Source organism: Rana temporaria, chromosome 3, assembly GCF_905171775.1.
Source record: "Rana temporaria chromosome 3, aRanTem1.1, whole genome shotgun sequence".
Classification (NCBI taxonomy): Eukaryota; Metazoa; Chordata; class Amphibia; order Anura; family Ranidae; genus Rana; species Rana temporaria.
This window is the reverse complement of record NC_053491.1, coordinates 137,721,162-137,737,298: the sequence shown is the minus strand read 5'-3', so window position 1 is coordinate 137,737,298 and position 16,137 is coordinate 137,721,162. Positions and strand designations below refer to the sequence as shown.

At 47.6% G+C, this 16,137-nt stretch overlaps 1 protein-coding gene across 1 annotated transcript in view; it reads right to left on the bottom strand.

The window, feature by feature from the left end:
• The window catches only part of LOC120931745 (gamma-secretase activating protein), a 132,909-nt gene extending 118,924 nt beyond the window's left edge, over positions 1 to 13,985 (bottom strand). Inside the window, exon 1 of the mRNA XM_040343473.1 lies at positions 13,446 to 13,985. Within this exon, the coding sequence (XP_040199407.1) occupies positions 13,446 to 13,521 (76 nt within the window). The 5' untranslated portion in view covers positions 13,522 to 13,985. The remainder of the gene's footprint in view (positions 1 to 13,445) is intronic.
• Positions 13,986 to 16,137: the final 2,152 nt, after the last annotated feature.

The following is a 16,137-nucleotide window of genomic DNA, read 5'->3' as shown; positions in this document are numbered from 1 at the left end:
GAACCTATGAGAAATTATATCCTAAATTACAGGACAGGGACATTGCAATATCTCCTGCAATATGAGCTATCAGTAAAGTGTTGGTTTATTCTATGACTCTTCTCTCTGTGTAGACTGTTGACATGCTAATTGAGTCTGGTCCAGGATCTCTCATGATGTATGCTAAATACTGTTGTGTGTGTGGAATGGAACTTGTCAAGCTATATGCGGAGACAGAACGTCTGTCTAAAGATGTGGTTTGAGGGGTATTCATTGTGTGATGGTGTTTTGTTTGGATTCTGTTAATGAAGGAATGTGATTAGGTCATGATAATTATAGCCGGGCGCCGAGATGTCTGGAATGTTTAGCAATTAGCCATCTGAAGGTGTATTGAAGCCCCCCCCAGGGTGTGAGGTGTGGGTGGAGAGTTTGATTGTTCCTTTCATGCTTAAACTGTATATAAACTTGAGAGCTAACCATTAAAGATGTCATTCATTTTGAAACCAGAAAGCACAGAGCTGTGTCTCGTCTTATTCTGGGAAATGGGATGGATCGGGTCCTGTTGGTTGGAGTGTCAGATAAGCTGTCGTGGGTGATGGAAGGTCGTAAACGGTGGTGACCGTTACAAGGACCAAATTATCTGACAGTCAATAGGCCTGTAATCTTATGGCGCAGTTTACAACCGACTTGTGCGATTTAGTGAACATGGCAGCCACCGTAGAAAGGAATTTGAGCGCTTGGCTGAGTTTGTTGACACAGTTTAAATGCAAAATCCACCTTTAAAATTCAGTGTGTATGGATAAATGAACCAAGCATTAGCAGAATGGTCATTTGTAATCCAAAAAGAAAAAAAAATAATATATATATTTGAATTTCCCATGCTCTGTCTGAATGGATAGTATAGGAATTTGTATTGCCTTGGTGTTGGTGATGCACATAAATCCAGACTAAAACAAGAAATACCAAAAAACTGATAAAATCAAGTAGCATATGATCAGCATAAAGCACGGCCTTTGTTTCAGTTATATGGATACTGTTCAAACAGTGTACCAAGCGGAAGGTAAAAGGAATATCCTAAAGAGGAAATTACCGTGAGTCACCAACACAAACAAAACACAAAAGTCCTTCGACATCACTGGCTGGAATTTCCACTTTGCAAAAGTAATTGCTGTTTGCAGGTTTATGAAATTTAGTCAATAAGGTTGTGGTGGCCAAAAACAGAATTAGCAGAATAACAAATAACTAAAAAGATGAACAAAACCCGCTCTTTTAGCCATAGAAAAATATCTGTATGTCACAATTCAATAATAGAATACATTGAAATATAATCTAAAATAAAATTGTCAGCTTACAGTAGGCAATAACCTGTAGCATTTACTGTATATTTTAGATGAATGCAGAATAATTATTTCTGAATTCTTTTTTAGAATACTGTATTCACAAGATTTGACAGACATGTAAATTCAAGTGCAATGATCATACAAAGTGTGCTAATCAAGAACCACCAAACAAATCTGGAAAATACATGGCAGTCAGCGGTGTATAAGTAAGTGCATCTAAGGTTTGTGCAATTGGGTATATTTTTGCTAAGAAGGGCAAAAGGACTGGGCACGTTTTGTAAAAGTATACTTAAGCCCCACGCGATCCGAAAATCGTACAAAAAAATGCCGCTTTAACGATCGTACGATAATCGGATCATTAGTACAGAGCTTCCGAGAGCCAATCAGGACAGTTTATCCGATTTTATCCTATCGGACATGCACGGAATTTTTTTTCGTACGATGCCAGATCGTACAATTTTCATTTAATCAGTACAGTTGTCGTTTGAAAATGCAATACAAATGCATTACAACACATGACATCACTTACGATTTTTTATTCTGCCGTACGAGATTCGACGTGAGATTAGCATACAAAAAAAACGGACGATCATTCGTCCGATAATCAGATTGTGTGTACCGGGCATTAGGGGTCTAGGTATAATAAGTGCTTTCACCAAACATTCACACTTTCTAAATTGCAACAATTTGTGAATGTAAAAAGACCCAAAGCCTCATGCACACACAAAACAAACAAGCCTGGTGCTCCTTAAGAGCCGGTTCACACTGGGGCGACCTGGGATCCAACTTCAAGTCGCACGGTTGAGAAAATGAATGCGAGCAGTCTTAATGTACACTACTGAAGTCGATCCGACTTCAGAAAAGGTTCCTGTACTATTTCAATCCGACTTCTACCCATTGGTTTCAATGGACGTTGCCTCAGAAGTCTGATCAGGGCTGGTGCAAGGATTTTTGACACCCTAGGCGAAACCTCAATTTGCCGCCCCCTGGCTCCACCCCCTTTTCCCTGTCCATATAAACCCCACCTTTTTAATGAAGCACCTATCAAATTCAGCCCCACCCGTGCCCATCAAATACAGCCTTACCCACGCCCATCAAATTCCACCTCACCTGTGGCCATCAAATACAGTCTCACCTACACCCATCAAATACAGCCTCTCCTGCGCCCATCAAATACAGTCTCGTCTGCACCCATCAAAAACAGCCTCACCTGTGCCCATCAAATGCAGCCTCACCCGTGCTCATCAAATACAGTCTCACCTGCGCCCATCAAATACAGTCTCACCTGCGCCCATCAAATACAGTCTCACCTGCGCCCATCAAATACAGTCTCACCTGCGCCCATCAAATACAGTCTCACCTGCGCCCATCAAATACAGCCTCACCCGCGCCCATTAAATACAGCCTCACCCACGCCCATCAAATACAGCCTCGCCAGTGCCCATCAAATACAGCCTCACCCGCGTCCATCAAATTCCATCTCACCTGTGCTCATCAAATGCCATCTCACCCTCGCCCATCAAATACAGCCTGACCCGCACCCATCAAATACAGCCTGACCCGCGTCCATCAAATTCAGCCTGACCCGCGCCCATCAAATTCAGCCTGACCCGCGCCCATCAAATTCAGCCTGACCCGCGCCCATCAAATACAGCCTGACCCGCGCCCATCAAATACAGCCTGACCCGCGCCCATCAAATACAGCCTGACCCGCGCCCACCAAATACAGCCTGACCCGCGCCCATCAAATACAGCCTGACCCGCACCCAAATACAGCCTGACCCGCGCCCATCAAATACAGCCTGACCCACGCCCACCAAATACAGCCTTGCCAGTGCCCATCAAATACAGCCTCACCCGCACCCATCAAATACAGCCTGACCTGCGCCCATCAAATACAGCCTGACCCGCACCCAAATACAGCCTGACCCGCGCCCATCAAATACAGCCTGACCCACGCCCACCAAATACAGCCTTGCCAGTGCCCATCAAATACAGCCTCACCCGCACCCATCAAATACAGCCTGACCCGCACCCATCAAATACAGCCTGAACAGCACCCATCAAATACAGCCTGACCCGCGCCCACCAAATACAGCCTCGCCAGTGCCCATCAAATACAGCCTCACCCGCGCCCATCAAATACAGCCTCACCCGCGCTCATCAAATACAGCCTCACCCGCGCCCATCAAATACAGCCTCACCAGTGCCCATCAATGCCGCTTCACCACTACCCATCAGTGGCGGCTGGTGCTCAAAATTTTTGGGGGGGCGCAAAGGAAAAAAAAATTGCAGTCTCACTGTGCCCAAACACAGCCACTGTTACATGCCATCAAACGCAGCCACTGTGCCATCAATTTGCACCACTGTGCCATGCCATCAAATGCAGCCACTGTGCCATCAATTCGCACCACTGTGCCATGCCATTAAACGCAGTCACTGTGCCATGCCATCAAATGCAGTCACTGTGCCATCAATTCGCACCACTGTGCCATGCCATCAAATGCAGTCACTGTGCCATCAATTTGCACCACTGTGCCATGCCATTAAACGCAGTCACTGTGCCATCCATTGTCACCACTGTGCCATGCCATTAAACGCAGCCACTGTGCCATACATTGTCACCACTGTGCCATGCCATTAAACGCAGTCACTGTGCCATCCATTGTCACCACTGTGCCATGCCATTAAACGCAGCCACTGTGCCATACATTGTCACCACTGTGCCATGCCATTAAACGCAGCCACTGTGCCATTAATTGTCACCACTGTGCCATGCCATTAAACGCAGCCACTGTGCCATTAATTGTCACCACTGTGCCATACATTGTCACCACTGTGCCATGCCATTAAACGCAGCCACTGTGCCATCCATTGTCACCACTGTGCCATCCATTGTCACCACTGTGCCATGCCATTAAACGCAGCCACTGTGCCATGCCATTAAACGCAGTCACTGTGCCATCCATTGTCACCACTGTGCCATGCCATTAAACGCAGACACTGTGCCATACATTGTCACCACTGTGCAATGCCATTAAACACAGCCACTGTGCCATCCATTGTCACCACTGTGCCATACATTGTCACCACTGTGCCATGCCATTAAACACAGCCACTGTGCCATACATTGTCACCACTGTGCCATGCCATTAAACGCAGCCACTGTGCCATCCATTGTCACCACTGTGCCATGCCATTAAACGCAGCCACTGTGCCATCCATTGTCACCACTGTGCCATGCCATTAAACACAGCCACTGTGCCATACATTGTCACCACTGTGCCATGCCATTAAACGCAGCCACTGTGCCATACATTGTCACCACTGTGCCGTGCCATTAAACGCAGCCACTGTGCCATTAATTGTCACCACTGTGCCATACATTGTCACCACTGTGCCATGCCATTAAACGCAGCCACTGTGCCATCCATTGTCACCACTGTGCCATCCATTGTCACCACTGTGCCATGCCATTAAACGCAGCCACTGTGCCATACATTGTCACCACTGTGCCATGCCATTAAACGCAGTCACTGTGCCATCCATTGTCACCACTGTGCCATGCCATTAAACGCAGACACTGTGCCATACATTGTCACCACTGTGCAATGCCATCAAACACAGCCACTGTGCCATCAATTTTAACCACTGTGCCATCCATTGTCACCACTGTGCCATGCCATTAAACGCAGCCACTGTGCCATACATTGTCACCACTGTGCCATGCCATTAAACGCAGCCACTGTGCCATACATTGTCACCACTGTGCCATGCCATTAAACGCAGACACTGTGCCCTTTAATGGTCGCCGCTGTGCCAATTGTCCCCACTGTGCCCTGTAAATTGCGTTCTTCCCCCCCGCCCGGCACTTACCTTTACTGGAGTCAGGCATCCACGTCCCACGATGTCTTCTCCCGCCCTCGATGACTGACAGGCGTCTCAGCCAATCAGGTTACAGGTAGCCAGAACTGGCCAACCTGATTGGCTGAGACGCCTGTCATCTTATTCAAGGGGCGTACAGTCTGTGCGCTCCGAGAATAAGCTTCCGGGACCCGAGGGCTGTATTGGGAAAGCCTATCAGAGCTGTTGGCTTTGATAGACATTTCCGTACAGCCAACCAGCTGGCGTTATTCAGATGGCTGGACATTGAGCGCTGACCATCTGAATAGAACAGCGGCAGCGGCAAAAATAACATAGATTTGTGCAATGCATGAATCTATGTTATTTGACTCAGTGGCGGTGAGAGCCAGAGGGGGCGGCGCTCCAGCGCCCTCTATGGACGAACCGCCACTGCTACCCATCAATGCAATCAGTTCCTGGGGGGGGGGGGGGGGGGGGGGGGCATTTGCCAGATATTTTAATATACACATACATTTTAAAAAATGTCATTGTCATCACATATACAACGTACAGCAGTTTTACTCACCACACCAACTTGAACGGTGAGTGACCCTGTGATTGCTGTGTACCTGCCTGCTGCCTCTGTGTCGGTGGCCGGTGGCACGGTGCCTCTTCCAGGCTTCACCTCTCCCCCAAGCCCAGGGAGTCTCCGCCGCCAGGCACCACTTTAAATCCCATGATGCATTGCATCCATGTTTGCTCCAGACTGACACAGCGTCAGGAGAGCGTGGGGGGGGGGCACTGTGCAGCTGGACACTGCAAAGTGGAGAGCGGCCTCGGAGCAAACTGTGGACACATGTCACAGACATACAGCAGAGAGGGAGGGGCTGCTGCCTGATTTTAAAAAAGATCTCAGAGCGGAGAGCGTACAAGGGGCTGCTGGACACTGACACCAGGACATGACAATCAAATCAAAGAGCGGAGAGCGCCGGGGAGGGGTTTGTAGCCGGGACCCATGCCATGTGACACTGATGTCAGAGCGCCGAGCGGAGATCTCGAGCCGCGCTCGGGGGAGACTGGCGGCGCTGCGCTGTTTGACATGTCAGGGCGGCTGGTGGATTGTGTGGAAGCTCTGTGGAGGGGGAGGACAGTTCGGGAGTAAAATAACCAGTGGCCGGGCGCTCTAGGCGGCAGTGCGCTCTAGGCGGTTGCCTAATCCGCCTAGTGGTAGCGCCGGCCCTGAGTCTGATCACTGTCTTAACTGAAGCAACAATACAGGAAGAGAACATACATTTCTCAGGCAAACCCCTCCCTCCCACAGAGCTGATTGTTGTTTGATTGGCCACTGGAAAGCCTCCTGTCCTGGAGGCGACTTGAAGTTGCCTGATGATTCATACTCAAGTAGTGTCCAAGTTGCCTCCCAAAGTCGTGCTAGAAGTCTTATTGCCCCTGTGTGAGTGGGCTCTAAAGCAGCAGGAAAACCGCCCGGTGTGCATGAGATCTTATTGTTCAAGTCAAACTCACAAAACTTGCATCTGACTGGTTCCTAGGTGCTATGGCACTTTGCCCATAGTCATTGCTTCCTGTGAAGTAAACCCCTATTAAAATATTAATCAATGGTTATTTTGGTCTCCCAGTGATGGATAAATAAACCGTAACAGAGGAGCTAAAATATTAAATTGTAAAAGCGCTACTAAAATAAATACAAAACGAAAAAAAAATAACCAAATGATATAGCTGCATACATATAAGGTGTACAAAAACCAATAAAGAAGTGAATAAAAAGTAATAATGCGCTAAATATCAACCCTCATACGGATTCGACTCTGTCGAACGCGTCACTCAGGCTCCTCCCCGAATCCTGTATCGAATCCGTATGAAGAGTTTGTTGCACTGAGCGGCATCAGAGGCGGTTTTATGTCTATTCTGTCCAGGGATTTGTGAGTGCAAACACAACGTGTAGTCCTTGTTCGCCCTTTCCTTGTTACAATACTGTACCATGAGTTTCCTCTTTCTTTTTTCCTCATGAGCTGTGCTTCTCTGAAACATCAAGTGTCAGCTCCAGACTGATAGGAAGTGCTAGGAAGGACCCAGCGTGTCATGGGATTCCTCACCATTGATCCAGTCTCAAAAGCACAAACTGTTTTATTGTGTTTCTGGCACTGTTCACCTTTATTTTGCACTGCCAGAATAATTTTTTGGTACCTCTTCGATATTTGTGTGATATTTGGTACCATTGCATCTTTTTACACGTTGGTCACTGTATAGCAGCAAGGGTTGATATTTAGCGCATTATTACTTTTTATTCACTAAAATAAATTGCTGCTCCATGGTCCCTGCAGTTTAAGTCCATTGTCAAAGATTAGGTAATTGATCACAAGTAAAAATATTGAAGAAAAATTGTTCTTCCCCTTCAGTAGAGAGCATGTGATCTCATGCCTAGGCCTTTGCTCATGACCAGCACTAAGACCCCTTTCACACTGAGGAGTTTTTCAGACGGTACAGCGCTAAAAATAGAGCTGCTTTACCGCCTAAAAAACTCCTGCCCAGCCATCTCAATGTGAAAGCCATCTCAATACCGCACCGCTATTGGCCGAATCCCGCGGCAATTCCGACTGTATAGCACCGATATTTTTAGCGGCACTATACCGCGCCTCCCGCCCCAGTGTGAAAGGGGCCTAAAGTGAGCCTGAAGCAGCATTTTCTCCATAAATGTTATTTTTTTTAGCCCTGCTGTTACCATTTAGTTATATATCCCTGAAAGACTGTTGAGTATAAGCACAAATAGACAAATTCACTTTATGGATAAAACTTTAAAGGGGTTGTAAAGGTAAATTCCCCCCCCCCCAAATAGCTTCCTTTACCTTAGTGCAGTCCTCCTTCACTTACCTCATCCTTCCATTTTGCTTTTAAATGTCCTTCTTTCTTCTGAGAAATCCTCACTTTCTGTTCTGTCTGTAACTCCACACAGTAATGCAAGGCTTTCTCCCTGGTGTGGAGTGTCATGCTCAACCCCTCCCTTGGACTACAGGAAAGTCAGGATGCCACTAACACACAACTCATTTATCTGCAACGTAGAGAGTGTTCTGACTCTCCTGTAGTCCAAGGGAGGGGTCGAGCACGACACTCCACACCAGGGAGAAAGCCTTGCATTACTGTGTGGAGTTACAGACAGAAGAACAGGAAGAACAGGAAGTGAGGATTTCTCAGAAGAAATAAGGACATTTAGCCCTGGTTCACACTGGGTACGATTTGGAACGATTTGACATGTCAAATCGCATCTCAAATCGGCGGCGATTTACATTAAATTGCGGCCGAAATCGCGGCCGCGAAATCGCGGCCGCGAAATCGCGGTAAAATCGTGCATTTTACCGCGATTTTGAATTCGCAGCAGTGTGAACCTAGGCTAAAAAGCAAGTCTACTGCATACCCAGGGGAGCTTTCACAAGTGTACCAGTTACCCATTTCACATTGCCACAACCAATAAAGGGCACTGGTTCTAGGCATTACAACAATGTGTCCAACCTTTGGAACAAAAAGGTATTCCTTTTGTTTGGCTCGGCTGATCACTCTGATGTCTCTCACGATCATTTCATCACAAAAATCCATCATAGTGGTGATGATTTTGAGGGTATGCCACCTGCAAAAGTGGTCTTGGTCATTGCATCTCTCAAGGTAATCCATGAAAATCTCAAACAATCCCTGTGGTGACCCCACTTTGCGTTGCAAGTTAGGCTGGCCAGTAGACCATACTTACTGACCTCACACATGTGTTTTATAGAAGTTAAATCTTAAAAAAAAAATAAAAAAAAAAAAATAAAAAAAAAAAAGGGACAGAGTCCAAAGTAAGATTTTTTTCCAAACATATGTGCAACAGCCAAAGCATTTTGGAGCCACAGGTTGTCCCCTTCATCAGGACATGAAAAGGGAGATCTGCAAGTATGGACTTGGACTGCGATTTTTAATTTGGACAAAATATGAAATCTAAATGAATGAGATGACCTCAGCAACTGGCGAGTGTTTTTTATAGCAAGATAGGTTCCCCACTAAACCCCATGGTCTATGGACCTCAAGTCGCATCAAAGTGGGACCAAAGTAGTGCAGGGACCACTTTAAAGTCGCACAGATATGAACGATACTCATTGGAATCATGGGGTGCGACTTGTCATGCGACTTTTCAGTCCCAAGTCACATGACAAGTCGCACAAGTGGAAACCGAGCCTGAAGGATGCATCAATTGGTTTCATTGAGCCACTATCGCTACATTCTGTGTGAAAAGGACATTATTCTCCGTCCGTTATGTGGGAGGACAGAGCTTACTTTCACAGTGCAATGACATTGGACTCAACTATTTACTTAGTTAGGACAGCTGTGTTTACTAGAAGCCATTGGGGAGCCAGTGCTCAGGGTTAGATGAGGTAGCACTATTCATTGACAATGTTCACTTTTTTGATTTTCTATTGTTAGGCAACCTCAAGACATTTGCTGTAAAGAAAATGCTTTAAAACAACTGGAGGTGGGAACAGGGTTCAGGGGTTGTTTAGTGCAGTCAAAACCTCTTCCTTGTGTAAAAAGAAATCAAAGTGTCTATCCTCTCCTTTCATGGAGAGAGATAGAGAGGATAGAGAGGATAGAGAGGATAGATACAAATATATGACAAAAGGGGTGAAACTTACAGAAAGCGTGGTGTCAACAGTCACGTATGTGTTTGACTAAAGGATTACCAAATACAGCCTTGATAGCGAGGCACTAACTGAAGAGTAATGCCACGTACACACGGTCGGAATTTCTGACAACAAATGTTGGATGTGAGCTTGTTTTCGGAAAATCCAACAGTGTTTATGCTCCATCGGACATTTGCTGTCGGAATTTCTTGTCGGAAATTCCGATCGTGAGTAGCCAATTCCAACGCACAAAAATCCACGCATGCTCAGAATCAAGCAGAAGAGCCGCACTGCCTATTGAACGTAATTTTTCTCGGCTCGTCAAACATCACCGCGTTCTTGACCTTCGGAACTTCCGACAACATTTGTGTGACAGTGTATGCGCAAGACAAGTTTGAGCCAACATCCGTCTGAAAAAAATTCACGGTTTTGTTGTCGGAATGTCCGATCGCCTGTACACGGCATTAGAGTGCTCCTTTGCCGCTTGAGAACATTCTTTTGAATGAAACGAGCCAGGAGCTACAGCGGGGATGCCATCACACCCATCAGGGTGCTGCATGTGTTCGACTGTATTTTATGCGAGTTTGCTCCTGCTTGCTGCAAGTAGTTTTAACTTTTATTAAAAATGTTAAAGTTTTAATACTACACTAAGAGTTCCTCCTCCGTCTTTCCTTCTCATTGTGTGCACTACTGGAATATTTTGACTACATGGTCTATCCATCTTGGAACCCTTGCTCTTGACATCCATCCATCCCATGGAGATATTGGATGTATGGGCCTTGGGTCTCAGCCATTTATTGTGGATCATCCCAATTGCTTGGTTTTGTCCATTTTGGAATCCTGGCATCCATCCATCCCATAGGAATAATGGGATAAGGCAAAGCCTGACCTCCATCTTGGGGTCTTAATAGCTGGTAAGCATCTAGTAAATGGGGTGTGCACTGTCTGGGAGTGAAGGAGCACTGAATTTTGTTAACCCTTAAATGTTTATATGAACTTTTTTTGGCACTGAAGCATATGTTTTAAATCACAATTCCCCCCCCCCCCCCCCTCTTTATTGTAGGATAATTACAATGATCTTATGCACTGATGCATGCAGTGATATGTCATCTGTGCAGTTATCACAGAAATATATATTGTGACAGTCATTTGTATGGTGACACTTGTGTGCCTTGTTTCCACTTTTATAATGCAGTTCTGTCAATCACATGTCACATTCCACAGGCTATGCCACCTACATGACAACTATTTTCTGCTCCAGGAGAGCCTTAACAGAAACTCAGCTATCAAAACAAATTAAAATGTAAAAGTAGTAAATCAAAATATTGTTTCCAAATTTTAATAGATAAGTGCACTCATCTTAAGCCCCCCATCCCCATGCTGTGCGGTTGTGTCATGCCATCTGCAACTCAGCTGTCTGGAGCTCCTGCGGTCGGGTCTTCCCAGACCTGTTATGCAACCCAGTGGAGATGGATTAGAACCAGGGTGGATATAAATCAATGCTTAATAAAAAAAAAAAAAAAAAAAATTTATCAGATTTTCTTCATTTAACCACTTAAGACACGGACCGATATGCAGGTTAAGGACCTTGCCCCTTTTTGCGATTCGGCACTACGTCGCTTTAACTGACAATTGCGCGGTTGTGCGACGTGGCTCGCAAACAAAATTGGCGTCCTTTTTTCCCACAGATAGAGCTTTCCTTTGGTGGTATTTGATCACCTCTGCTGTTTTTATTTTTTGCGCTATAAACAACAATAGAGCGACAAATAAAAAATAAAAAAATGCAATATAAAGATATAAAAAAAAATACATCAGATTATGAGATTACATGGTGAGAGACACGATCCAATTGTAAATTCCTATCGTATTGCGTCGTATCAATTGAACTCCACCGTCCCATGTGCGACATATTGATCGAATGAGTTGTTAAGGGGTTTTCCACCTTTTTTTAAGTTTATTAAAAGTCAGCAGCTACAACTGACACTTACCTGCTCCACGGCTCCAGCGACGCGCCGGCCGGGGCTCCGCTCCTCCCCCCCCCCCCCTCGCCGGCCGGCGTCTTCATTCTTAGTGTGGGCATTCTTAGTGTGGGCACCTGGCAGTGACAGCTTTCGGCTTCACGGCCGGGCACCCACTGTGCATGCGCGAGCGGCAGTGCGCATGCGCGAGCGGCGCCCGATTGGACAGGCGCTCGCCTACAGGGAGGGGCTGTGAAAAGGCGATTAAGCTAATCGCCTTTCCAGCCCCTGGGCGGAAGGAGGAAGTGGGACAGGAAGTCCCCTTCTCCTGAAGCCCCCACTCCCCCCCCCCAAAAAAATGACATGCCAAATGTGGCATGTAAGGGGGCGAGGAGTGGGTTAAGAGGAAGTTCCATTTTTAGGTGGAACTGCTCTTTAACCATAGCTCGATTGACCCGATCAAAAGAGTATTTGTTCATTTTGTGTTACACAGTATGGGTGGCCAAAAACACTTTGAGAAATCATGGATTTATTTTCCAAACTATCAATAAAATGTACCCCCCCCCCCCCCATAAAAAAAAAAAAAGCTTGCAAAATGCAGTGCGATTGCCAAGCGCTTGCAGTGCGATGCGATTTAATCTATACAGAATAAATGGCTCAAATCACACCGCACAGACATTGCATGCGATTTGCACAGAATGCGGTGCGATTCCTGTATGAATCACATGCAATGTGCTGCATCTCGGCAGTGTGAACCTAGGCTCATTCTCACAGCTATAAAAGATACACACAAGTGTTTTCCAATTCTGGATCTGAACACAGCCGTATTGTTTTCAATGGAGCCATTCATTTACCCAGGCACATACTGCATTCAGATCTGGAATACAGAATCTAAGAACCTGTGTCTAATAACATGCGCTTTACGTGCTTACCCATATAAACGAAGGTCTGCGTGTTTGGAAGTGTGTGAATTAGGACTACGCCGACAAATATTTATACATTAAAATACATCTATACGCACGTATATTACTGATCATTACACAGGAACTGTTCTCCTGGAAAACGTGACAACATCAGTACAATTTTTATGGCCATGTGAAAAAAGCCTTAAAGTGGTTTTAAAGCCTAAACATTTTTTTTACCTTAATACAGTCCCTGGGGAATTTGGAGGCCAAGTCAACACTTTGACCTCATTGTGTTTTTCAAATAATTCTTGAATTCATCAGACCGGGCCACCTTCTTCCATTGCTTTGTGATCCCGTTCTCTGATACTCATGTGCCCACTTTTGAATGTGGACACGGTCATTATAGGCCCCTGACCAGTCTGTGGCTGTACAGCCCCATACACAACAAACACTGGATGCGCTGGGTGTTCTGACACCTATCAGAAACAGCATTCACTTGTTTAGCAATTGGAGCTAGAGTATGGGATCAGCAACTTCAGGGACAACATGTTCCCTTGCTGCCCAATACATCCCACCCACTTTCAGGACGTAATTGTCAATCATTGTTAATCCCTCTACCTGTCATTGGTCATAATGTTATGGCTGATCAGTGTATCTCCCTATAGGAAGGTATAAGTCCTATGCATCCTGTACTGATCACTCCCACCCTCCGCAGCAGGCATCCCCTGTGAATAATAAATGAAGAGTCATTATTACCAGGAGCTCCTTGTGTGACAATCCATGGTATGACATCCCTATGGAGATTGAAGGTGGCATGGAAGTCCAGCAGCATGTCTGCACCTTGCGTGCGCCGCCTGTCCCGTCCTGAAACCTTATACACTTCTCATCCTCTCAGCCAGACTCCCGGTGAATGGACTGTACTGCCAATGACGGGCCGTATATAAACACCGATAGAAGGGAATGCCGACAGGACGGACAAACAACACAACGACCAATCAGCTCCTCCTCTACTACACGGCTCCTGCACTTCTCCCGTGTTATCCACTTCTATTACCGCGTCCGTACTCAGCCCAAGCTCCGCCCTCCAAAGAGCGCCACACCAATCACAACACCGGAGAACTCAGCAACTCGGCGCTGTTGGCTGTGGTAGATGTTATATATAAATATGAGGGAGGAGTATCTATAGAAAGACCCCTCCCAGGGGAATGAGGAAATAACATTGGGGAGGGGATTTCCCTGATAGAACGGTGAGAGAGTCGTATGAGAGGAGAGGGAGAAAGGAGGGAGGGAGGTGTGTGAGGTGAGAGGGAGGTATGTAAGTAAAGGGGAGAGAGAGAGGGAGGGAGGTCTGTAAAGGGGAGAGAGAGAGGGAGGTCTGTGAGGGGACAGAGAGAGGTCTGTGAGGGGATAGAGAGAGGTCTGCGAGGGGAGAGAGAGACAGAGGTGTGTGAAGGGAGGCAGGAGAGGGAGGTGTATGAAGGGAGAGGGAGGTGTGTGTGTGAGGGGAGAGGGAGGCATGTGAAGGAAAGGGAGATAGAAGAGGGCAGGGCCGGTACAAGGGGGGGGGGGCAGAATGGGCGGGTGCCCTGGGCGCTACTATTTACTGGAGGAAGGGGGGCGCATGTGAAGTGCTAGCTGTGTGCTTAAAAACTGTCTGCACACACCAGCCGCTAATACCTACACCTGCAATGATGTGCCGAGTGCGCTCCTGCACCCGGCAGAAACGTAGAACAGACCAGCACTTCAATTATTGATTCCCCTGTCAGTGGAGAAACCCCCCCCCCCTGCAGGCGCTTGGTATTCCCTACCCAGCGTCACACACTGATAGGCTGGCCGGAGGCGGGATGGGAACAGTGGTGGGGTGGCGGACGGCACCCAGGTGACACCATAAAGAAAGCTGGCAGTTGTAGTGGGTGCTGTCAAGCCCCCCTCCCTCCACCCCCATCAGTGAAGCTGTGATAGCGGCAGTGTGAGCGGGGGAGAGGCGAGCTACGGGATCTCAGAATGTTTCGCCCCCCCCTTTCTCCTGTCAGCAGTGCGGGAGGAGAGACAGCGGCTCTCTCATTACTTTCGCCGCATTGTTAATCTTCTGGAACTACATGTCCCATGATGCTCCAGACTAGTGGAGCATCATGGGACATGTAGTTCCAGAAGATCAACAACGCGGGGGAGTCAATAAGTGAAGCACGGTGAAAGTAATGAGAGAGCCGCTGTCTCTCCTCCCGCACTGCTGACAGGAGAAAGGGGGCGAAACATTCTGAGATCCTGTAGCTCGCCTCTCCCCCGCTCACACTGCCGCTATCACAGCTTCAATGATGGGGGGGTTTGACAGCACCCACTACAACTGCCAGCTTTCTTTATGGTGTCACCTGGGTGCTGTCCGCCACCCCTCCTCACACTGTTCCCATCCCGCCTCCGGCCAGCCTCTCAGGAAAGAGACTACAGCTCCCAGCATGCACTCTGCTGGGGAAAAAAAAGAGAGAAAGAGATCCCATAACCCAGAAACAAGCCGGGGGGAACGAATGATATACTTAACTGCTCCAAAAGACAGAAAGAGAGGAGTGTACCGGGGAAACCAAAGAGGGAGCCATGCTGCTGCTGCTAACCAGCACCACCAGAGAGAGCCACGCCGCTAACCAGAACCACCAGAGAGAACCACGCCGCTAACCAGAACCACCAGAGAGCCACGCTGCTAACCAGAACCACCAGAGAGAGCCACGCTGCTAACCAAAACCACCAGAGAGAGCCACGCTGCTAACCAAAACCACCAGAGAGAGCCACGCTGCTAACCAAAACCACCAGAGAGAGCCACGCTGCTAACCAGCACCACCAGAGAGAGCCACGCTGCTAACCAGAACCACCAGAGAGCCACACTGCTAACCAGCACCGCCAGAGAGAGCCACGCTGCTAACCAGCACCACCAGAGAGAGCCACGCTGCTAACCAGCACCGCCAGAGAGAGCCACGCTGCTAACCAGCACCACCAGAGAGAGCCACGCTGCTAACCAGCACCACCAGAGAGAGCCACGCTGCTAACCAGAACCACCAGAGAGAGCCACGCTGCTAACCAGCACCACCAGAGAGCCACACTGCTAACCAGCACCACCAGAGAGAGCCACGCTGCTAACCAGAACCACCAGAGAGAGCCACGCTGCTAACCAGCACCACCAGAGAGAGCCACGCTGCTAACCAGAACCACCAGAGAGAGCCACGCTGCTAACCAGCACCACAAGAGAGAGCCACGCTGCTAACCAGCACCACCAGAGAGAGCCACGCTGCTAACCAGCACCACCAGAGAGAGCCACGCTGCTAACCAGAACCACCAGAGAGAGCCACGCTGCTAACCAGAACCACCAGAGAGAGCCACGCTGCTAACCAGCACCACCAGAGAGAGCCACGCTGCTAACCAGCACCACCAGAGAGAGCCACGCTGCTAACCAGCACCACCA